We start from the raw sequence: 26178 nt of genomic DNA, 5'->3' as shown, positions 1-26178 counted from the left end.
TTAAAGTTACTTCACCACAAATTTCTCACGCTCATCTCTGTCCTCTACATGATGCTCCCAAACTGCTTTTAAACCTAATCTTCTACCATCAATTTTTAGTTTCCCCATTTGTTAGGAAAACACAAGCAGTTAGGGCTTCTCACACCTTGCTCTGCCTCCAGGATTTAGTCTGAGAAGTGCCTCATACTCTCAACATCATCCAAATATTCTTTACTGACAAAGTCCCTTTCAGTTTTTTATAACATCTTTTCTGATTCCTCTATTCAAATATAACCTTCTTCCTTTTAAGTCCTCACATATCTTCCCTTTTCTCACTTATTATTAATGAACCACACTTAGAAAGATGAAAAAAAGCTATCTGAGCAGTCTATTCATTCAGTCAGTATTCAGCAGGCCACAGATTGTTCTATTGGGGAGACAGGGAGCTAGACAGGTCAAGGCTCTGCCCTTAAGTAGCTGATATTCTAGTGGCAAAGTCTACAAGGCCATAATCTAGAAAGTAGGGCTGTTTCTCATTTACCTCTATGTGCCCTGTAGTAAAGTACAACGTTTTGCACATCTTCAAGCCTCAATGAATAAACCATGAATTCACCTGTCATGCTATTTAAAGCTTATATCATAAATATCCTTGTCAATTTAAAGCACCAACAGATCAGGAGTCAGAAACTCCTTGGTCTCCATAAAAGAAATGTAATGAGGCCTTATGTAATAGGTTCAAGAGCATCTATTGCTTTGCTCTTGTAGATAAGACAGGGTTTCTTTTTAAGGCTTGAAGTAAGCCAAATTAAGCCAACTAATAAATGAAAAGCATAATGAATTAAGTATCTGTGCAGCATTAATGATTTTAAGTGAAAGAACTGTGAATGAAGAAAGGTCATCTTTATATCAAAAGGAACAGATATAAAATACTTAAGTCACATGACACCATTTTAATAGAGAAAAACAGGCATTTCTAAGGCAGAGATTTTCCTTCCTTCTGGGCACTACTGACATTAGGAGCTGAATAATTTTTGTTATGGGTAACTGTCCTGTGCATTCTGGGATGTTTAGCAACATCCCTGACTCTGCCCAATAGATGCCAGTAGCAGCCTCAGTTATGGCAACCAAATGTCTCCAAACATTCAAAAATGGACTCCCAGGGGTCCAAACCGCATCCAGTGAAGAACCTCTGAAGTAAGACAGCCAACATTACTTGGCTGTACAAATATTTCTTTTGTTATTCTTTTTACTGTACAAATATCAATTCTAAAACAGCTTTAAGGTTCTCTGCTTTTTTCCCTTAAAAAACAAAACAGGCTAGGCACAGTGGCTCACACCTGTTATCCCTGCACTTTGGGAGGCTGGGGCAGGCAGATCACTTGAGGACAGGAGTTCAAGACCAGCATGGCCAACATGGTGAAACCTCATCTCTACTAAAAATACAAAAATTAGCTGGGCATGGTGGTGCATGCCTGTAATCCAAGCTACTCAGGAGGCTGAGACAGAAGAATTGTATGTACCCGGGAGGTAGAGGTTGCAGTGAGTAGAGATTGCAGCATTGCACTCCAACCTGGGTGACAAGAGTGAAACTACGTCTCCAAAAAAAAAAAAAAAAGGGAGCTGTAAAAAAAATAAAATAAAAAAAGTCATAGACTCGGAGGATTGGGGGGCAGGGAGGGAAGGAGAAAGGGAGGACGGATGCCAATGCCAGCGAATAGCCACCAACAGTAAATTTTGTGAGTTATTAAAATTCAACCAGACTACAGTTTTCACAGATGGAAAATAGACACACCTGGGTAAAGGCAATTTGTATATAGGAAGGAACTCATCTGACAGGTTTCTAGAGTGTATAATTACAATATTTTATGCTGTATTTTGAAGAAAATATTGCCCCTAAGTTTTTACAGGTATGAAATGTATGCCACTCAAATGGGTGTGAGAGATAAGTACTCTGGAGCACTATGGATGATTTTAAGAAAACGTGAGGCAGAAACAAAGGCCCTATATTCTGATTATCCAGTCAGCATGCCAGCCTGCTCATGCTGACATGCCTTCCCAGATCCATATGAACATCAACACTCTGCCTATCCCTTACCTGCTGTCCAACACTAGAGAAAATGCCTTTATAAACGAACAATACGTACCGCATTGTGGATGGCTCAAATGCAGTGGAGTTAACAAACTACAGGGCCTTGACCAAAGGGAACCTTTCAGACTAGAGAGGAAGAGATACATGAACACAGAAATAAATGTACAAGTCCACACTATAAGTTGGGAATGGGGAGGACAATACTGCGGGTAATAAAGGAAAGGGTCTGATTAGAGGTTGAATAAAGGCATTTCTAAGGAAATAACATGTTTTCATACCAAGTCAGACCACAGCTATTGATGTCTCCAGAAATAATCCAAGAGATGAAAACTGTACAAAGGTGCCAACTTATCTAAGAATGATTTAAGACAGCAACAAAACTCATGTCTGAGGACAGCGAGTACAGGCAGCCTGATATTGCAAGGCGATGTTCCTACAGTCACCATTTAGTACGTCCTTGTAGCAGGTATATGCTAAGGGTTCTGGAAAAAGAACATAAGGTAGTTCAAAGCAATGATTCCACTTACATTGCAAGTATATATGAAGGGTACCTTCATGTGGTTGTATCCTTGGAGTTTTAGAAAAATGATACATGCAGACCTTACAATGGAGCAGACTTTAGTGTTCAATGTGCAGAAAAATCACCTGACGAATTTGTTAAATATTTGGAGTCCTAAGTCCCACTCCCAAGGATTCCAATTCAGGGGTTTACAGTGCAGCCTAGGAATGTTTACCAGGCACCCCCTACTGCCTCTGAAAACCCCACATGAAACACAAATCTTCCCACAAGAGGAGGTTTGGCTGTGACACAGGTTTTTTTGCTAAAACTCATGAAACAAGCATGTATTACACAAGGCCTCCTGACAGTGTTTGTTTACAGGCTGACCCTGTCCCTAATCCTGATAATCCCCAGGGCTTGGAAGCAGAATCTGAATAAATTGCACAGCCTGCTACTACAGCTTGTGCCCAGACAACAGAACAGAGGTGATATGTAAAAAAGACAGGCAGTGCTGACAGCTCTCTCTGCAGAGGTTAAGGAAACACACCCAACATGAGACATGGTCAGGGAGCTAAGGCAGACAGCACTGATGGGTATAGCATGAAGTACAGATGGGAACACACCGAAAGAAGAACGATAGAACAGACAGAAGAAGAGTGAAACTCATATTTCTTAAGAGCCTCGTATCAGATACCATGTTATGAACTTCATGTATTTCATTTAAATCCTCATAAAAATCTTAGGTATTAACATTAACATAATTATATCATAGATGAAAAACCAAAGGCTAAAGAGAAAGGAATCTGTCCAAGAAGACGGAGCTACAAAGCAACAAAGCCAGGTTTTGAAGCAAGGCTCAGGAACCAGTCCATAATGCCGTAATCTTCTTGGAGATCTAAGATAACGCGGGTAGGAACACAGCTCTGAGGAAATGAAGAGTCCCACTCCAGAGAGAATACCAAGGCAAGCTAAGTACACGAGAGCAATGAACAATGCTTTTGCAAAATCAGAACTTTAAATATGGATGCTTTTATTAAAACAGCTGAGGGTTCATACATTTTAAATATGGGAAACTTGTACAGATGAGGTAAAAAGTTAAGATGTAATCTAGCTGATCATAAATGATGAAAGCTTGCTGCAGCTCTTGCTGAGTAGTGGGATCACAGCTGACTTCTGCCCTCCAAACCCAGTGTCTACATTTCCTGTGATGAGCAAATTTTACTTTTAAAAAGAAATATATGTGATGTCTTTTGTTGGTGAATTTTTTTTTAATTGTATTTTGAGGAAACTGAGAAGTAGCTGAGGGCAGAGACTCTCCAGGAATGAAGTCAATGAAAATAAGAGGAAGAGCTGAAACATCAAAAGACAAATGATATCTCAGATTACTTAACACACACCACCAGCCTGGGAAAGCTCTCTCTCCCCTTCCCATCCTGGACCATTCAATCCCAAGTCATGAGGCAGGGCCAATCAACAAAGGATGTCAGAGCACAACTTAGGTGAGGAGGGAAGGGAGAGACATAGTGATGGCCACTGGTGACTCATACCATACAGGGAAATCAATCAACTAAGTCAACACAATGAGGATGGGGAGAGCCCAGACTCTTCCTATCAGAGAAAGAAACCACAAAGATAGAAAGGGAGAAAACTGGGCTGAATATTCTGGTACTAGATGTATCAGATTAATAAACTCATGGATTTCAATACATATGTAAATATATAAATAAACATAAACATAAAGGAAGCAGGTGCATATGTGTGTGTTCCTAGCTCTGTACTGAGATCTGAAAGTGACAAGCCAAAAGTAATAAGCACACCTAATGCCCAGGTCTAGCTTTCTAAATATTACTGTTTAATTTCTCTTTTTTTTTTTTTTGAGACAGAGTCTTGCTCTGTTGCCCAGGCTGGAGTGCAGTGACGCGGCCTCAGCTCACTGCAACCTCCACCTCCCGGGTTCACGTCATTCTCCTGCCTCAGCCTCCCGAGTAGCTGGGACTACAGGCGCCCACCACCACGCCCGGCTAATTTTTTGTATTTTTAGTAGAGATGGGGTTTCACAGTGTTAGCCAGGATGGTCTTGATCTCCCGACCTCGTGATCCGCCCGCCTTGGCCTCCCAAAGTGCTGGGATTACAGGCGTGAGCCACCGCGCCCGGCCTATTGTTTAATTTTTAAAAGAGCAGGATTCTCTGTGGAAAGAGTAGACTCCCGGGCTGGGATAGGAAAAATACAAGATGAACCTGGCATATCCTACTGTACTTGAAGGTAAATGATCAAAGGGCCGGGCACAGTGGCTCACACCAGTAATCCCAATACTTTGGGAGGCTGAGGCAGGAGAATTACTTGAGGTCAGGAGTTCAAGACCAGCCTGGTCAACATGGTGAAACTCCATCTCCACTAAAAATACAAAGGTTAACCAGGCGTGGTGGCATGAGCCTGTAGTCTCAGCTACTCAGGAGGCTGAGGCATGAGAATTGCTTGAACCCAGGAGGTGGAGGTTGCAGTGACACCGAGATCACACCGCTGCACTACAGCCTGGGCAACAGAGCAAGACTTCATCTCAAAACAAAACAAAAAAACGATCAAAGAATGATTGAGGCATTTCAAAAGGACACAGAACCAATCTGAAGGGGCTCCTAAGATCCAAATTTGGGATAATGTAAGCATCAAAACATATAAGGAGAGTAACTGATTATAACTCACTGAATAAAACAGAGATCCATGAATTAATCAGTCCATCTGAGACAGAAATCCAGCCCAGGGTGGGGGCAGGGACAGGGATAAATATTTGAATGGGTTATATATGTAGTCTCAAAGTAACTCTCAACAACATACTTATTACTAGGGGAAAAGAATAGCTGCCAGAGATATCTGGTAGACACAATCTTGATCAAGTGAAGGCAGCAACTCCAATGGAATAAATCAAACCTGTGTACCACCTGACAGGATTTAATGCAAAAAGACAATATCACTATTGTGACATCCCAAATTGAGAAACATACAAAATAACTGGTCTACAATCTTAAAAAATGTCAAGGACATGAAAGCCAGGAAAACATTGAGGAACTGTTCCAAATTAAAAGACATTACAGAAACAAGAAAACAAAATACGCGATTCTGCCACAGATTCATTACATGTAACGGACAACACTGGGCAACTGGCAGTACCTGATAAGCCCGAGGACTGAACAGTAGTGAACCATCAGTGCTAAATGCCTGATCTTGATGGCTGTATTTTGATTTACAGGAGAATGTACTTGATTGTAGGTAAAATGTATTAAAGTATTCAGGGATGATAAAACACCATATTAGTAATTTTACCTCAACCAGTCCTGGCAGAGGGTGAGGGGGATTTATCTCTTTATCCGAAAACAAAAAAATGATAAGGCCACAGGTCTTATTCCAGACATTCCCAATCAATTCCTTGGACTCCCTGAATATGTATATGTCAGTAATCTTATACAAACTGTTGTGGAATATACCACAAAATTCATAGAAGGGCATCTGTCACATGTAATGCTAACTAAAGATACAAGTTACTTACCAAATTCCGGGGGCTGGCATGGGTATAAGGAGAGAACCTTACTATCTCTAATGACCTTACTGATGCTGACTTTAATACTCTATGAAATTTAGAGCTCAGTGAATGTTACCTAGAATCAGCCCTGGCTATGGAATACTTTATTCTGAGCCCTTTATTTGGGGTTTGGATGTCTGCTGTGCTGGTTCCCAGAGATAGTAAGGGGATGAGAGTATTAGTTACATCTGCTGACCCACATACTTAAGATCCAGATGAGTGAGACAGTTTTCATTCCTGCTTGGTACAGCCTATTTACTGAGGGGAATAGCTCTTAAGGAATGGTTCTAGCCAGACCTTATCTCTACCAAAAAAAAAAGCAAAAAACAAAAAAACTTTTAATTAACCAGAAGTGGTGACACATGCCTGCAGTTCCAACTTCTCAGGAGGCTGAGGTGGGAGGACTGCTCAAGCCCAGGACTCAGGAGGCCGAGATGGGAGGATTGCTCAGGCCCAGGAGGTTGAGGCTGCAGTGAGCTGTGATCATGCACTGCACTCCGGCCTGGGCAACAGAACAAGACTCTGTCTCAAAAAAAAGAAAAAAACAAGAAAAGAAAAAAGAAGACTTCCTGCAGACGAACCTAATGCTGGGCCTCAGCAGCAAAATCGAAGACAGTATAAGAAATGCAGAATAAAGGGAGGATGGAAAACACCTTCTTGTTACCTTTCAAATTGGCTCTATCTTTTACTAGACTGCATAGACCTTTGGGGTCATAACCACTATTCAGACAAATGCTAAGTAAGATCCACTCTCTCTTTTCTAAGGAAAACACTGATTCTATGTGTAAGTATGTGCACCTATGAAAGAATCAGGTTAGAGTAGATTAGTTCCTATACTTTTGTAGCACAGTAACTTTCTCTTCCTCTTAGCAGGTAACTAAATGTACACTGTTCCTGAACCAACACACAAATGACCTACACCCACTAGATAAATGAATTATTAAGATATATAGACCCCAAAATTCATTAGTGCTTTATGTCCTGAACATATCTGCATTTTCTGCCATGTATTCTAATGCTATATAGAATCTGATTTACAGTTTTAAAAATCTGCAGCAAATAAATTCATCTCACCAACTGCTCAGGAGCTCCAAATTCCTGAAAACTAATGTCCAAATCAGTAAGTTAAATGACAAAGAAGCAGCTGAATAAATAGTCATTTCTCTTTCTCCTAGATTCTCAGAGTTGGGTCTACACAAAGCATGGTGTCTAGACCATACTGTTGTTAATATTCATCACACAACATGCTTGCCCTTCAGGAGTTTAACTCTTGGTCTTTACAAAGCATCAGTACAAGAACACTCCACTTGAATAGTTTCTATGTCTTCCGTGAAATCACAGCTGATAACATAACCCACTACATCATACAATGGCAGAACCCCACAGAATGTCTTTTTCGTTAAGTACAATGCCAGGAAAGAATCTTTCTCTGTAAACAAATGTGCATGCTTACTTCCCACAGACAATGAATGCTATGTAATTCAATGCTATACAGAGAAAGGGAGAGTTTTCTTTTAGTCTTAGCAGTCAGAAAACAGAAAGTCAAATACAATACACAAGAGTTATAATCAGTTCCCCTCAAAAGCCTGGTGCACTTTTTCCTCTCTCTGTTCTTTTATTATTATTATTATCATTTTGTACTTTATTTTTTTGAGACAGGATCTGGTTCTGCCGCCCAGGCTGGACTGTAGCAGCACAACCTCAGCTCACTGAAACCTCTGCCTCCTAGGCTCAAGCGTTCCTCTCACCTCAGGCTCCTAAGTGCCTGGGACTACAGGCCTTTACCACCATGCCCAGCTAATTTTTTGCACTTTTTGTAGAGACAGTGTCTCACCACGTTGCCCAGGCTGGTCTTCAACTCCTGAACTCAAGCGATCTGCCCCCCCGACTTGACCTCCCAAAGTGCCGGGATCACAGGCTTGAGGCATCGCCCTGGCCCAGTGCTCTTTTTAGATGGTTTATTATGTCCTCTAACTGTCCTGCTGTATACTATCTTTAATTCTAACAGATTTAAGTTCTTTTGAAAGTACCTAGAATATGTATGTGTAAATATATGTATTTTCTATCTCTTACAATTCTCTCTCATATCACTTAAATTTTCTGATATCAGTTTCTATACAATGGCCTAAGAATTTAAAATGATAATGACACAGGAGGCTAATTTAATGAAGACCAAGTAATTTGCATCACTACCTTGTTCCCTCATCCATTCCCCCAACAAATTACCACATAGCCCAATGGGGAAGGCAAGCCCCACACCACCATGCTCGGCACGTCACCTTTGCAGTAGTCCGCAGGGTCCTCTTGTTCCTCATCATCTGATCCCAGGATCTCCTCCTCTGGCTCCGGGGGTGTGGGGTCTGGCAAAGGCGGCGGTGGTGGCGGTGGCGGTGGAGGAGGAGGAACTAAAGGAGCTTTCTGTTGAGGCTCCGGCCTGAAAGAGCAGAGAGAAAATTGCTATTTATTTACTTAGAAGTACATCTTGCAATACGGATGCATTTAAGCATTTCTTAATATGGGGGAAAAATAAAACTTGTCACATACTAAGAAGAAATGCCATTTAATGTCACTTCACCCATTTTAGTTGAATTCAAGTAGGTTTCAACATACAGGCCAGGCCAAAAAATAAAATCTGCCCTTATAAGCTAAGGAATTTTTTTTAAGTATCTTTTCATTTAGAGCTTCAAGAACTACCAATGTTGTGAAATTTCAGTGCTCCACTTAAGTCCTACCAATCTTGGGAAATTTAAGTGAAATGAAAGCATATTCCATGGTATACAGCCTTATTGGTTAGAAAACATCACAAAGATTATAAAAAGACAGGTGCAAGCAGCACTCAACTTTTGAAAGCTTATTTCCTGTTATTTGAAAATCAGAATTCTTTTCCCATAGAAATAGGAGCAATGAGGTTAGGTTTCAGTAACTCATAAAAGCTGATTAATATACAGTGTAGCTAAAATATACAAGATTGCCAGAAAGATTCTTGTACTTCTATAAGGCCTGTTAGAAGTTCTGAATGTATTCTGAAAGCGGGTGTGTGTGTGTGTGTGTGTGTGTGTGTGTGTGTGTGTGTGTGTGTGATTGATTGACTGACTGAGATTATTCCCTTTCAGGGCTCTATGAGGAGTATGGTTCATAATGGGATTCACTTACTACTTCTAACCATGCCCCAATGGGAGGAAATAGGACCCTACAGTCTCAACCTGGATGCCAGAAGCACTTCTCTCCCTTAAGCTATCCTACTAATAAAACGCCACTGAATGCGTGAGCTGAAGATGAAGGCTGCTGTGGAAAGGTTGCTTCAAGGGTCAGTTGCCCAACATGTGAGTGCCATTCCTTGGGGCATTTCTGCCACTGCAGCCCTCAGGTCTGCTGCATTTGGAAGAACGAGCTTGACAAAAATATTGTGGTCTGGTTCTGGTCAAGCAAAATTCTTTAGCACCAGTTCCTCATACCATGCAACTGCTGTCACCCAGCATGCGCCCTATTTTAAGGGGATAGCCATTGTCAATGGAGAGTTCAAAGACCTAAGCCCTAGTTGTTGAGAGCAGGTGGAATCTTGGTGTTATTGCTAGATTTCCTTTTGGAACACTGTTGCTCTCTGCCCAGTGGAAGGCTGATTCTGGATCCTTTCTCTCCTCACTGTAGCACAGCCTGGGGCATACAGTCAAAGCTCACTCTTCAGCCCTGGAATGTTGAGAAGGTCAGGGTCACAGCAATACAAGTTCATCTGCAGCTGCCACTAACAGACAGGCCAAAGGAGCTGCCTCAACCACTGCCTCTTTTTTTTGAGACGGAGTCTTGCTCTGTCTCCCCGGCTGGAATGCAGTGGCGCAATCTCGGCTCACTGCAAGCTCTGCCTCCTGGGTTCACGCCATTCTCCTGCCTCAGCGTCCCAAGCAGCTGGGACTACAGACACCTGCCACCATGCCCAGCTAATTTTTTGTATTTTTAGTAGAGACGGGTTTCACCATGTTAGCCAGGATGGTCTCGATCTCCTGATCTCATGATCTGCCGGCCTTGGCCTCCCAAAGTGCTGGGATTACAGGCATGAGCCACCGCGCCTGGCCGCCAACCACTGCCTCTTCTAAACTGGCCCTCTAAATCCTTGCCCAATCTGAGAGCCCCCAACACAACCACTAATGTACACGGCTTGCCAACAAAAAAACCCACATGGCCACAACTGAAGGAAGGAGTAGGAATAGAAGACAGCAGAAATACCCGACATTACGAGGAAGGGGTGGGGATCACACACAATAAGTCAACTTAAAGGTGAATAATCAAAGGTATGACTATCTTTAGCAGGACAACTAAAGAATATTTATAAGCTGAAAATGTATTGATTGCTGCTTTCTGAAATTTATAGACTCAACAGTTACAGTTCCGTGGGTAACAGACATCAGGATTGTGGCGGTGATAACACTCCAAGTTAACCATTCTCTTCCAAGAGTCCTGAAAGAGAATAATACTCATTCATTCTCTCTCTCTCCCTCTCTCTCTCACACACACACCACTTCCAGAATACATTCAAAACTTCCAACAGGCCTCACAGAAGTACAAGAATCTTTCCAGAAGCCACGTAAATGCTCATTTCTTTTTAACATATGTGCCCTCACTGAAAGTAGAATGGTCCCAGGCAAAAGAGATTTCTAAAGGAGGAGAGGCAGGCAAGGAACTTCAGTAGTTTGTCACTTCCCCAGCGGGAGGAAAAGGTTTGAGATGACGTCCAAAAGAAGCACAACCCACTCCTTCAGGGGTGTGGGCAGAATCAATTTGTCTGACACATTTCCTCAATCAGAAATACTTTGAAAGCTAGCTGTTTCTTCCTAACTCAGAAACTTTATATAAAAAATGAGTGCATTCTCTGAATTAAAACACACACACACACACACACACAGAGAGAGAGAGAGAGAGAGAGAGAGAGAGAGAGAGAGAGAGAGAGAGAGAGTTTGCTGTAGAAACTACTTGAAGAAAAGACAAGAAATGATGGCTCTTGTTCTGCCACTGCAGGGCACTACTGTGCTTGGCACAATGGATTCTTGGACTGGATAATTCACTGCTGTGGGGCTGTTGTGAGCACTGTGGGATGCTTTTCACCATCGCTGGCCTCCAGCCACTATATATCAGTAGAACACAGCCCTCCACCCCCACCCCACCACCCAGTCGTGGCCATCAAAAATGTGTCTAGACAATGGCACATGTGTGTGTGTGTTGGGGGAGGAGGGGAGACATGCCCATTGAGAACCACTGCACTAGTAGCATTTTCTATATATGGCTTTACCTCAATGGAGTAGACTGCAGTATGGAGAAGAGATTCTAATTTTCACGGACCATTTTCTCTCAATTGAGAGGTTCCAGCACCTTCATTATAATGTCTCTCTCACTTATTCTTTACCAACTTGCTGAGATGCCCACATGGCTCAGACCCTCAAAAGTCTCAGACCCTGCAGTCTAAGTGTGTAGGCACTTCTCATTCCTCCAGTGAGGGCTACACTGAATAGGCAGACACAAAGCTTCTCAAAAGCCAGCTCTACCAAATGAAAAGTGGTAACCTTAAGTATAGAGGAGGTTTAGTAATGCTGATTAATAGTTCAACTGGCTGTCATATCAAAACATCTAGAACTGTGCTGCCCAATACAATAGCCACCAGCCACACTGGGATATCGCGCACATGAAGTAGTTAGTTCAAACTGAGATGTACTAGAAGTATAAAATACATATTAGATTCCCAAGACTTAGTAACCAAAAAAGTAAAAATATTTTATTAATAATTTTCTACTTGCTAAATATTAAAATGTTTTATATGTGAATATTTCTAGTGGATGGTACAACTCTAGACCTTTCAGATCCAACCTGTACTGAGGGGCATTTCAGCCTCACACTGAGAGATTCCTGTCCATAAGTGACGATTATCTGTTCTACGACTTCTAATGACCTACTTCATACTAATTATCACCAATCCTCAAATCACTCAGTTCATAATAGAAAGCCTCGGTTCAATGGAACCGCCAATTCTTTTTCATCCCTCCATCCTTGTTACTGTCTACCACATAGGAAAACCCAGGTAAACTTCTCCTAGGGCAGAAACAGAGAAGTGAAAGCCAAGCCATACTGTCTTAGGGCTGGATTCTTTTATTTTCATTTTGAGACAGGGTCTTGCTCTGTTGCCCAGGGTGGAGTGCAGTAGTGCATTCATGGCTCACTGCAACCTTGAACTCCTGGGCTCAAATGATCCTCCCGCCTCAGCCTGGTGGGTAGCTTGGACTACAGGTGTGTGCCACTGTGCCTGGCCAAGGCTGGCTTCTTTAAAGTGGTTTCTGATGGCTTCTAGAGTACTGCAAAGCCTGGTTAAATTGCAACACTGTAAAAGACCAAGACACGACGGGTTATCTCACCAAATACATACTCATTAAATCTATCAACAGATTTAAAAAAAGCAACTTTCATCAATCCTAATGAAAGCCATCAGGAAGCTATTTCACATAGAAATTATTAGAAGTATATAAGCAGCAATGGCAGAGGAAATGATCATAAATATTTTCAACAAGAATACCAAAATAACTAAATGATAAAAGAATAGTCTTTTCAACAGTGGTACTGAAACAAATAGACACTCATATGCAAAATAAATAAAATTAGACCTCTCTCACACACACAGACTTTATATGAAAGAGCTAAAACTATAAAACTCTCAGGAAAAAACATAGGAGTAAATCTTCACGACCTTAGGTTAGGCAATGCTTCTTAAATATGACACTAAAAGCATAAGCAATACAAGAAAAATCAAATTAGACTTCAAAATTTTAAACTTTTGTACTTCAAAGGGCACCATCAAGAAAATTTAAAGGTCACAGAATGGAGGGAAGCACTTGCAAATCATAAGTGATAAGTGACTTGTGTCTAGAATATATAAAGAACTTTTCTGACTCAACAAGACACGCCAATTTAAAAATGGATAAAAAGGATTGGAAAGACATTTCTCCAAAGAGGATATACAAACAACCAATAAATACATGAAAAGATGCTCAACATCGTTATTAATCAGAGAAACGGAAATCAAAACCACAATCTGATACCACTTCATACCAACTAGAATGGTTATTAAAAAAGGTCAGATAATTAGTGTTTTAAGGAAGGATGAAGAAGTAGGGCTCTTCAAACATTGTTGGTGGGAAGTGTAATATGGCATAGCCATGTTGGAAAACAGTCTGCTGGTTCCTCAAAAGTTTAAATATGAAATTACCAAATAACCCAACACTTCCACTCCCAAGTATATAACCAAGAGAAATGAAAGCATATGTCCAGCAAAATCTCATCCAGAGTGTTCAAAGAAGTATTACTATTTTTAACAAGAAGCAGAAAGAACCCAAACGTCCTCCAACTAATAAATAAAATGGGGCATATCATTACAAGGGAATGTTATTCAGTAATAAAGAGAAAAGAAGTACTGATAATATGCTACAACATGGATGGATCCTCCAAAACTTTATGCTGGGTGATAGATGTCAGTCAGAAAAGACCGCAGGTTGTATGACTTTCCATTTTCCATCAAATGTCTAGAACAGATAAATGTATAGAGATAGGGTAAATTAGTGGATGCTTATGTCAAGGGTTGGGGGAAATGGAGAATATAGGAAGAAAATGGGGACTGACTGCTAGTAGATATGGGATATCCGTTAGGAGGGATGAAAATCTCCTAATGTGGTGATGGTTGTACAATTCTGTGAACATAATAAACAACACTGAAATATATATGTTACATAAGCAAACTGTATGTTATGTGAATTATACTTCAAAAAGCTATTGTTAAAAAATAAAAGAAGCCAGGCGTGGTGGTGCACACCTGTAGTCCCAGCCAGTTGGGACACTGAGGCAGGAGGACTGCTTGAGCCCAGGAGTTTGGGGCCAGCCTGGGCAACACAGCAAGACCTCATCTCTACAAAAATAACAATATATTTTCAAACAATAAAAGAAAACCCCAATACAGCTATAGATATTTTAAATATCCAACATTATACCGTTATAAAATGTATGACTTCAAGATAGTTAGAAATATCTATGTGGAGATTTAAGCAATCAATATGCATAGTCTCTTTTACCGTAAGCTCAGCTACATTCAGAGTGAAAATTAATCTGTAATTCTTTAAAAAAGAGACTGAGATTCTATCTAAGGTCCAAAGTGTAAACAAGGTACTAATTTAAGAACATGTTTTCATGTACTATAAGAAATATAAAGAAATACACCACTTTAGGCTGGGTGCAGTGGCCCCCACCTGTGATCCCAGCACTTTGGGGAGGCCACAGCAGGTGGGTTTATCAGTTGAGCCCAGGAATCTGAGACCAGCCTGGGCAACCTGGCAATACCCTGTCTCCACAAAAACTACGAAAATTAGCTGGGCGTGGTGGCACACATCTGTAGTCCCGGCTACTAAGGAGGCTGATGTGAGAGGATTGCTTGAGCATGGGAGTCTGCAATGAGCTGAGATCACAGCACTGCACTCCAACCTGCATGAGAAAGTGAGACCCTGTCTCAGAAAAGAAACAACAAAATAGAAAAGGAAAAAGGAAAGGAAAGGGGAAAGGGGAAAGGGAAAAGGAAAAAGGAAAGATGAAAGGGAAAGGGGAAAAGGGAAAGGGAAAAGGGTAAAGGGTAAAGGGAAAAGGGGGAAGGGGGAAGGGGAAGAGAAGGGGAAGGGGGAAGGGGAAGGGGAAGGAAGAGGGAAGGGGGAAGGGGGAAGGGGGAGGGGAGGGGAGGGGAGGGGAGGGGAGGGGAGGGGAGGGAAGAAAGAAAAAAGAAAAAGAGAAAGGAAAAGAGCAAATCAAAGCAAAGCAAAAGAGAAAAAGGGGAGGGGAGAGAAAAGAAAAATACAGCACTTCAGTGATGGGAATGAAATTAACTTAGAAAGTAAAATTCCACTAGCTACTTATATTTTTCACAAAGAACTATATTTATTTTTACACTACATAAAATACAAAAATTCTAATCATGACTCCAAATTTAAAATGTGGTTTAAAGAAACAAAAATATTTTTCTTTCAATATCATACTATAATACCAAAATTATCTTATCATGCTATGTACTTCATACTATATTCTGCATGTACACTTGCTCTGTCAGAAAAAGGAGGAAAAACTGAACAACCCAGGAAACTACAAGTCTCATCTGCTCTAAGTTGCCATGGCAACCAGATGAGAGTTCTGATTTCCTCTCAACTGCTACTGTGTATTTCTTTTCAGCAAAGAAAAAATAAACTCTACATTTAGTAGGAAAAATGTCCTCTCCTTCGCTATCAGCTTAGATAGCAACTGACACAACTTAAGAAATACAGTTCAGTTAATCTTTAATCAAACATAAACAAAAGGAGCTCCAGATGAATTTCTTCAGGTAGTATTTTAGGGACATTCACATAAAGTCAAATTTCATTTTCTTTCCTTCCTATGTCGACTCTATATCTAAAATTTTTCTCTCTCCCTTTCTCCCTCCCTCCTTCTTCCTCTCTTGGTGATGACTGTCAGCTTGAGAAATACCCAACTTCTACTTAATAGCAGAATCAGTCGATATAGGTTGAGTATCCCTCATTCAAAATGCTTAGGACTAGATATGTTTCGAACTTCAGATAATTTCATATATTCCTCTTTAATGAAAGGTCAAGTTCAAAAACTTTGTGTAAATCAAACCTAAATGTGCAATGACCCTCATCCATGTGAAATCTCCTGCTCCTCTTGAGTATGGGTAGATCTGTGAGTGTGAGATATTTCACCTGTTATCCAGTTACCTTACACTACATGCCAAAGGGAGATCACACTGGGTGGCCTGATCTAATCACACCAGTCCCTAAAAGCAGAGGGTTTTCTTCGGCTGGCCAAAGAAGGGGAAGCGGAGTGGCAGACTACAGCTGACCTGCAAAAAATCAGACATCATTTGTGAACTAGGGCCACACAGAGCAAGAAACTGCCAGTGGCCTCTAGGAGTGACGGTGCTTCCTGCCAACAGCTAGAATAGTAAGATAACAAAGACCTCAGTCCTACAAACTCAAGGAAATGAGTTCTGCCAACAACCAGGGAGCTGGAAAAGAACCCTGAAGCTCAGATGAGAACTGCAGATTTGGCCGATACCTTCGTTTCAGTTTAGTAAGAATCCAATCACACTATGTTGCCCTGATTTCTGTGCTACAGAACTGTGAGTTAATAGGTGTTTTAAGCTGCTAAGTGTACAGTAATTTGTTACACAGCAAGTGAAAGTGAATACACTGCCAAGTTCCTCAAACTGTACTAGAGTAGACCATGGAGAATTATTAGACTCAAAAAGATCTGATTTTTTTTTTTTTTTTAGTAATTGAAATGGCCAGGGGACTTAAGCTGGGTAATCCAGAATGGGAGACAGTTCTCTTTGGGGAATAGTCAGGTAAAAGTATCTTATTCCCTGAATGAGTCAATTTTTGCATTGCTATAAGGAAATACCTGAAAGCGGATAATTTATAAAGTATAGAGATTTAATTGCCTCACCGTTCTGCAGGCTATACAGAGGAATGATGCTGGTATCTACTAAGCTTCTCGGAAGGCCTCAGGAAACTTACAGTCATGGTGGAAGGCAAAGGGGGTGCAGGTACATCACATCGCCGGAGCAGAAACAAGAGTGAGAGCGAGGGGGGAGGTGCTACACACTTTTAAAACAACCAGATCTCAGGAGAACTCACTGCCTATAATGAGAGCAGCATCAAAGGGGAAATCCATCCCCATGATCCAATCACCTCCCACCAGGCACCACCTCCAACATAGGGGATTACAATTCAACACTAGATTTGGGCGGGGACACATATCCAAACTATATCACTCCCCAAGACTTAATAGCAAACAATCATAATTCCAAGCCAAATACTGTTTTCTAGAACGTCGAACACAGCCAACTAAAAGTTGGAGAGGATGTAAGTAAATTAGACCTGCTTCCCAGCTAATCTACATTTTAGAAAACAAAGGAGTTGGTGTTCTAAAGGTATTGCTGCCTGATCACCTCACTGAGTTCAGGTTTTTATCATCTATTTCCTGGACTAACATTTCCTCACTAATTTCCTTGTTTCTTGCTTTTATCCTTCCCATTTCACACATCAATTCCATATATTCTTTGCAGAAAGCAAGCCTCTGGTCCTAAAACTGCATTTCAGCGCTACATAGTCTTATGCCACTAAAACTACTAATATTTTATAAAACATTTGTGGGATCTGGCAGAAAATATTACTACTGAAATGAAGACTGACAGAAAAGTTAAACCAGTAAGTCCAAATGCATGTAAAATGACATCCACTGATTCTACAACTACCCAGAAGAATACAGATGCCCAGCACTGAGGGGTGTACAGTCTAGTGAGGAGGAGAGAAGTGCATGTAAACACACAAATGTAAACAACTGCTCCTGGTATTGCTATGGAAACAGAGATGGCAGTGGGCCAAGTTAGAGACATCTAGAGGTGATCTTATAGACTGGCCACAATGAGGCTGACTGCAGGAGGTCCAAGTCTCAGGGAACCACATCATCAAAAGCACAGAGGCCCAAACTAATCTGGTATGACTGGAAATAGGAAAGAGGTTAGGCATAGGAATAATCCACAATTCAAAAGAATAATCCACAATGCTAAGGAGGTTGGGCTCTATCTCTGAGTCAAGTAGTAGCCACTGAAATGCAACTATAGAAACAAGGATTACCTTTCTGCAAAAAACACACGAAATTAGAGTGTAGATCGGGTAGAAAGGATAAAAGCCTGAAGAAAGAAAATTCATGGGAAAATGCTGAAACTGTTAGTCCAAGGCAGAGATGATAAAAACTGGAACTCAGAACTCAGTACAATTGTTGCTCTGTATCCATGGGTTCCGCATCCATGGATTCAAACAACTGTGGATCCTAAATATGGGGCTCTGGCTGCATGTGTACTGAACATGTACAGACCTTTTGTCATTATTCCATAAACAATTAGGTATTACAACTATTTACATAGTATATACACTATTAGGTGATGGAATCTAGACATAACTGAAAGTATATAGGAGCATGTGCACAGGTGACATGCAAATACTAAACCATTTTATATCAGCATCCACGGATTTTGGTATCAGAATGGGATCCTGGAACCAATCCCCCACAAACACCTAAGGACAACTCGAACTCATTTGCTAGAAGTGGATGCATTAACTCTTCATTTCTGGTCTGAAATACTGTACCATTCATTTGGATAGAGAATAGAGCAGGTGGATGAAGAAGTGAAGGGGTTTTACAGAAAAGTAACCAGTTCTAGTTCCTCTGAGTTTCACAGGCAAGTGGGATACCAAGCAGCACAGAATACAGCAGGGATTGCTTAATATATAAAATTTATAGATGAAAAGTAAAGGTTTGAGCTGCAAATTGAAGCAAAGGTGATTGAAACTGAAGCAAATTGAAGCACGACCATGCAGCTGGAAGCCAAAGCCTTTCCAAGCATGTAAGAGTGCTGGGGAGACACTGGGGAATAAAAGAGCCAAGGGCAGAGCCCAGTTCAAAGCCAAAGCACAAAGTTAAACAAGCCACCAACATTCTAATCTATAGTCAAGGGCCCCTACTATAATTGCCAATATAAGTTTATAAGTTTCAAAAACAGATTTTAGAGCACATACATATACAAAAGTAAGCCTACCTTTTACATTAGGATAAGATACATATAAGAAGAACAAGCAAACTAAAGACCCATATGCTTTTCTATCTAAAAGCTATGTTTGTAGACAATCTGAAGCCAGCTAGGTGCAGAGTAAATAAACTGTCACAAAAAAGGAACTGTTTATTAAGACTTATACTGGTGAAAGTTGCTATAACAACTAGTGATTATCTCATGTTATTCAGAAAATAATGTAAGATGTACCACTTTACACAAGCCTTCTGCAAACTTCCACAAGCTTTAGATCTAAAGGCATACACAATTACTAATATACAATGGATCAACAAAATTCAAAAGCAGTCAACTTTCTACCTTCTAAAGTAATTTAGAACACAGGAAATAAATGAAATCCTAAACCTGCATTACATAATATGGTAGCTAGAAGACAAATTAATTAAAATGGAATAAAATTAAAAATTCAGTCATCCTACTTCAAGCACTCAGTAATCACATATGGCTCGTGGCTACAGCACAGTATGGGCAGTGTAGATATAGAACATTTCTATCACCACAGAAAGTTATATTGGACAGCACTACTCTAGGCATTTTTTTTTAAGCACATGAGCCTCTTTCAGCATATCACTATTTTTAATAAGTAATAAGGTTAGCTGAAAGAGTTTGGAACATTTTTTATACAGCTTATTATAAATACCTTACTGTAAGTTTTAAAATAAGCAGTAAAATGATAGGCAGTATATAACCATTTTAAATTTCACAGACGATTCCAATATCTGATACCCTGCAGCTCAGTAGTTCTCTTTAGTGGAATTTACCTTAGTGATACACACATTCTGTGGCAATGTCTGCAAACAGCAATACATTGGGATCTAAATGTCTATCAATAGGAAACTTGTTAATAACATTATGATAAAATTATGGCACATCCATACAAAACTCTCAAAAAGGATCAGGCAAATGAAACAATTCTATTCACAATAGCATCAAAATAAATTTAACAAAAGAAGTTTAAAACATACTATGAAAACTACAGTATCTTGTTGAAATTAAAGACCTAAATAAACAGAAGACATCCCATATTCATGGACTGGAGACTTAATACTGTTTGTCAATACGGGAAAATGCCCCCTACAGATTCAATGAAATCCCTATCAAAATCCCAGCTGGCTTCTTTGCTGAATTTGACAAGCCATTCCTAAAACTCATACGGAAATGCAAGGTCCCAGAATAGTCAAACCACCATGAAAAAGAAAAAAAACTGGAAGATTCACACTTTCCAATTTCAAAACTTACTACAAAGCTATAGTAATCAAGACAATGTCATACTGGCATAAGGATGAAGACCAATGGAATAGAATTGAGGGTCCAGAGATAAAACCTTGCATTTATAGTCAACTGATTTCCAACAAGGATGCCAAGACAATTCAATTGGGAAAGCATAGTCTGTTCAACAAATGCTGATGGAACAACTGAATATTCACATGCAAAAGAATAAAACTGAATTCTTACCTCCCACCGTACACAGAAACCAACTCATAATGGATCAAAGTACTAAATATAAGAGCTAAAATTATAAAACTGCTAGGAAAGAGACTCAACAATACTAGCCATCAGAAAAATGAAAAAATCAAAACCACAATGAGATACTACTTCACACCTACCAGGATGGTAATAATCAAAAAGACAGATAACAAGTGACGTCAGCGACGAACAAAACAGAGAACCCACAGGTACTGATGATGAAAATGGAAAATGGTACAGCCAGTTTGAAACAGTCTAGCAGTATCTCAGAAAGTAAAAAAGGGTTATCATATGATGCAGCAATTCTACTCCTTGGTATATACTCTACAGAAATGAAAACATGTCCACACAAAAACATGTACGTGAACACTCACAGCTGTACTTTCTTAACAGCCTAAAGTAGAAACCACCCAAACATCCACTAACTGATGAATGGATAAATCAAAATGTGGTATATCCAATACAATAGACTACTACTCAACAATAAAAAGAAATGAAGTACTGATAGATGCTATCAGTTTATAATACTTTAATGCCTTGACAGCATTAAAGTATTATAAATCAAAGCCAGCCACCAAAGACCACATGTATGATTCAATTTGTATAAAATGATTACAACAGACAAATCTATAGAAATAGAAGGTAGATTAGTAACAGCATAAGGCTGTGGGGGTAGAGAAAATAGGGGTGACTACTCAAGTGTATGAAGTTTTTTGGGAGGGTGATAAAATTGTTTCAAAATTAAGAGGGCTGGGTACAGCTGCACATGCCAATTGTCCCAGCTACTCTGCAGGTTGAAATGGGAGAATCACATGAGCTCAGGAGTTCAAAGCTATAATATGCCACAATCATACCTGTAAATAGCCACTGTACTCCAGCCTGGGCAATAGAGCATGACCCCATCTCTACAAGAATAAAAAATTAAATTAGGTGGTTGATGGTTGCACAACTCTGAGTATACTGAAAAACCACTGAATAGTATACTTTAAAAGGGTAATTACGTGGTATGTAAATAATCTTTTAATAAAGTTGTTACACAAAAATTATTAAACAGTTCTACATGTATTAAGATGAAAGATATACACACTGATGAATAAAACAGTGCAGAGCACTATGTATGGTATGTATCATTTGTTTTACACAGACATCCTAAGCACTGGATGGAGCAACAAGCCAATAATGGTTGTATCCAGGAAACAGAAATCGGTGACTGGTGAGATGAAGGAAAGGAGGTAATTTTTTCAAGATTCTTATCATCCCCCAAAAACTCCTTTCAGTTCAAGGCCAGCCTGGCCAATATTGTGAAAATTCATCTCTATCAAAAAAATACAAACATTAGCAGGCATGGTGATGCATGCCTCTGGTCCCAGCTACTCAGGAGGCTGAAGCAGGACAATCACTTTAGCTCGGGAGGCAGAGGTTGGCAGTGAGCCGAAATCACACCACTGTACTCCAGTCTGGGAAACACAGTGAAACTCTGCCTCAAAAAAAAAAAAAAAAAAAAGAGAGAGAGAGAGAGAGAAACATAACAACAAAAAAATAAACTGTTAACAGTCATGGAAAAGTTGCCACTAACCATTCTAGGACTGGACAGTCAAGATACAAGTCGCAGTCCAAACGTACAGCTTTCTGGTAACAAGGCTCTAGGTTAGGCTGAATACCTGTTCCATCACTTACCAATCCATGAGAACTCAAGCCAGTGACCATTTCTCTAGGCTTTTAATGCACATTAGAGCGTTGTGAACATTAAAAGAGATGACATAAATCCCCTGCCATGGTAACTGTGTACATGGTAGGCATTCAATAAAGGTTAATCCTCACCTCCCCACTCTTCTGGTATGTGGTGACAATAAAACTGTTTCCTCAGGGTTCCAGCTGTGACCAACAAATAGACCTTGATACATCACGCGCGATACTGCTACAGGCCTTTTGGCATTTCTGGAGTTCCTCCCATTCCTCTCTGTTCATCTCTGACTATCCTAACTCCAAAGGTCAACACTGATCCCACCACCTAACAGCCCTCTGCTTCTAAATCTAAGTATTTTATCATCATGATTAGTTAAGAGATTTCTTGAGAAAGTTTCAAACAGTTAATTATCACATACTTCTACAAGGCAATATGACAAAGGCAGTATCTGGTGAGAAAAAAAAGATTTAAAGTTGAACATAAAAAGTGACTTACCTAATTAAGCGGAATAGAAATTCAAAACATACAGTGGTGCTGAGAACAACACCCATGAAACCAAATCCTACAAATTATTCTCTCTTGCATTCACAGAAGACACAGTGCTATCTCAGAACAATTGTATCTGACAACTGAAGACTGTCCTGAAATGTATCAAATCCATATACCTGACAGAGCAGGACTAGAGCATCCCACCAACGCAGACTGATACTCTCAGAACTGATTTTCTCCTTCCCTTGTGTCATGAATCTTGGGATTCTAACCCACAGTTCCAAATTCTGCAAGATGACCCCAAGTATAGAGAACATTCTTTATTTACTTGTTCGAGAAATATTTACAAAGCTCAAACTATTTTACTGCTAAAATGAGAAAAATATGAGTCTTTTCTCGTGGTACCAGGAATCTAACAGATAGATCAGATAGACAAATTATAGCATAAAACAAGGCAGGACATAGCTTGATAACATTATTTCTTTAATTAACTCAAGACATATTCAACGTATCCAATTTCCAGTCTCCTATATAATTCCCAGGGGATAAATGGCAAAAACAAAATATGTGGAAAGGTATACATGTTCTCTCCAGTTGGCTGAGTGCCTAAAAATTCCCAAAGAAAGGAGAGAAAACTGAAGAAGTCTATGACAAAGAAAAAGGTGTAGGCCGGGCGCGGTGGCTCAAGCCTGTAATCCCAGCACTTTGGGAGGCTGAGACGGGTGGATCATGAGGTCAGGAGATCAAGACCATCCTGGCTAACAGAGTGAAACCCCGTCTCTACTAAAAAATACAAAAAAAACTAGCCGGGCGAGGTGGCGGGCGCCTGTAGTCCCAGCTACTCTGGAGGCTGAGGCAGGAGAATGGCGTGGACCCGGGAGGCGGAGCTTGCAGTGAGCTGAGGTCCGGCCACTGCACTCCAGCCTGGGAGACAGAGCGAGACTCCGTCTCAAAAAAAAAAAAAAAAGAAAAAAAAAGAAAAAGGTGTCAATAGATCTACCTAGGAAAGGGTATTCCAGGCAGGAGGACCTGACGGCCTGAGCAACAGTAGGTATGGCAGCAAGAAAGGGCTCATCCCCTAAGGAGAATATTGGCAGAAGTGCTAGAGCAAGGTTGAGATCAGATTTTGACACCCTGGGGTGAAGAATTTGAAGTTTATTTGCTAGGAAATAAAATGTTACATAAAATTAAATCTATGTCTTTCATAAGCAATAACACAATAGTTCTCAAATAGGACTATATAGCACAATCAAGTGGAAGTTTTCCAAAATGCAAAAGTGAGAATCAGGAGATTCTTCTGACTCAGTAGGTCAGGAATGCAGCCTGGAAGCATGTCACCAGGTGACTGATACACACCCATGGTTAAGAATCAATGCTCCAAGGAATCATTACCATCTCTAACAGGTGTTGACTGGCAATGCACTAACGTGACTTTATGGTCCAAACACAAGTAAGGAAAGTAGGTACAAATACATGTACCTAAACAAAGGCAGACAGAAATAAGAATTTTTAATGGTCCAAAAGGTTTCACGAAAAGGACCTCCACTTATAATAAATGATGTTTCCTAAGAAGTTATTGCATGAATCACAGTTTTCAATCACCTACTACAAGTGAAGTAAAACTAATCTTTAGTGAATTCTATTAAAATATGAATAATCGTACCACAGTGTATTTAGAGTTCCAACTTAGAAAAGCATGCCTAAGGGAGTTATAGTTTAAGCATGACTGGGGACTGCGTGACACCTTAAATATGACTGATAAATCCTATTCATTTTTCTTTTCTCTTTCCTAGTTGAAAAGAAAAAGAAGAAAGCTCCAAAGAACAAATAAAATAAAAGAAAAAAAATCAAGGAACAAGAAAGTCAACAATTTTTTTTTAAGAAAACAATGAAAATGGAGAAGAGGTGACAACTAGGAAGAACATAAGCAGCTATAAGCAAAAGTGGCTGCAGAAATAGATACTGACCAGAAAGCAGTCCGCCCTGGGACCACAAGAGCTTCAGCACTACAACCAGGGGCTGGGGAGACATTCTGGGGGAAGAGATGATGCTGGAGACACATAGCTTGGTTGGATGGAGTGGTTGGCGCATACTCCCCACACTCCCACCTCCAGTGTAACCAGATCGCAATCCTTTCCAAGGCAGAAGACGGAACATTTTGGAGACACTGGGCACAAGGAGATACAGTACTGGGCTAAGAAACAGTCTTTATGATGAACAGTTAGAATCAGACCAGGATCTTAGTCTCCTTACTCCACTCTGCTCCCAGAACATATGCCCGGTTCCTGTCTCTATGCTCTGGACAGGAATACGGAAACTTCTTCACTGGAGACACTAAATAGCCCCACTCAGGCCAAGCCCATGTATCATTATAACAGAATTACTTTTTTCACCCTTCCCTTTAAAACTAGTGATCTTCAAGATGATTTATGTTTTACTCACTAGGTTCTGCTCCTATATGCAAGACCTTTCAGGCTTTCAAGTGCTAGAAGCCAGTCCCTATTTACCAGGTATGACATTAGGTATGTGCCTGAGAACAGACTGAGCCTCAGTCCCTATGTACTTAGTAGAGCTCCTTACTTAGACATTAAATTACAGATGCTGAATGAAAAATCACAAGTGAAAAAGTATACGCCTAATACTTGGTAAATTATTTAAGCCTATAATCTAATACTCTGATTTCATAATCTGACAGTGATCATAAACTTTTAAAATCTCACCCAAATTTGCAGTATTTAAGAATAATATTTCCTAGGCATTTCTTTTCCCCAAATATGTAGGTGCCACGTGAAAGCACACAAAATTCTGTTTATTTAGTGGAGATAATGTTTCTATGTATTAGGAGTTCACGAGTAAAGAATCTTGCTAATGACTAAGCCACAAACTGGTGGCAAGAACAGGCAAAAATTCCTAACCAGTGTACACTTGACTTAGAGCCATATAAACCAAATAGCCTATTCATCACTACTTAGGAGGGAGAAGTTTAAGAACTCAAATAATATCTGACTTAATCATAAAAAATGAAATATGGTTTAATCAAGTTATTAATGTTTTTAAAATAAGCAGACAAAAAACTAAACATAGGGGAATATAATGCAGTTTAAATGTGGCTATAAAATTAATGCTTTATATACAGAGTAAGTAATTTTGTTTTTCCTAATTCTTAGATCCACTTATGATTTTAACAGTCTAGCTTGTGCCGGGTGCGGTGGCTCACACCTGTAATCCCAGTACTTTGGGAGGCTGAGGCGGGCAGATCACAAGGTTGAGAGATCGAGACCAGCCTAGCCAACATGGTAAAACTCCGTCTCTACTAAAAATACAAAAATTAGCCAGGCGTGGTGGCACACGCCTGTATTCCCAGTTACTCAGGAGGTGGAGGCAGGAGAATCGCTTGAACCTGGGAGGCAGAGGTTGTAGTGAGCTGAGATCACGCCACTGCACTCCAGCCTGGCGACAGAGCGAGACTCCTTCTCAAAAAAGAAAAAAAGAGGAAAAAAAGTTAATACAAGTGTTCAAAAACTCAAATAAATTTAAATTGTAAAAGAATTAACATTAAAAAAAGTCTAGCTTGTGATACTTAGCTAAAACCATCGTGTTAGTATATGAAACAAACCACCAAAAGAATCTAAAACTAGCATAACATTTACCATTCCAGTTGAATGTCATTATACAGTTTTCACTACAACTCACTTTAACCA

At 40.1% G+C, this 26178-nt stretch overlaps 1 protein-coding gene across 18 annotated transcripts in view; it reads right to left on the bottom strand.

Moving 5' to 3' along the window:
- SRPK2 (SRSF protein kinase 2) overlaps positions 1–26178 on the bottom strand; it is a 299124-nt gene that overhangs the window by 87244 nt on the left and 185702 nt on the right. For 16 of the 18 annotated variants that reach the window (XM_017957047.3, XM_017957045.3, XM_017957049.1 and 13 more), the window contains one exon: positions 8423–8577. In XM_017957047.3, coding sequence (XP_017812536.1) covers positions 8423–8577 — 155 coding nt within the window. Of the gene's footprint in view, positions 1–8422; positions 8578–21155; positions 21207–22483; positions 23147–26178 lie in introns of those variants that run through there. The other 2 variants (XM_009203616.4, XM_009203619.4) reach the window with 2 other exon arrangements.

This window comes from Papio anubis, chromosome 4, assembly GCF_008728515.1.
Source record: "Papio anubis isolate 15944 chromosome 4, Panubis1.0, whole genome shotgun sequence".
Lineage (NCBI taxonomy): Eukaryota > Metazoa > Chordata > Mammalia > Primates > Cercopithecidae > Papio > Papio anubis.
The sequence above is the reverse complement of the archived record's forward strand: the minus strand, read 5'-3'. Positions and strand labels throughout refer to the sequence as shown.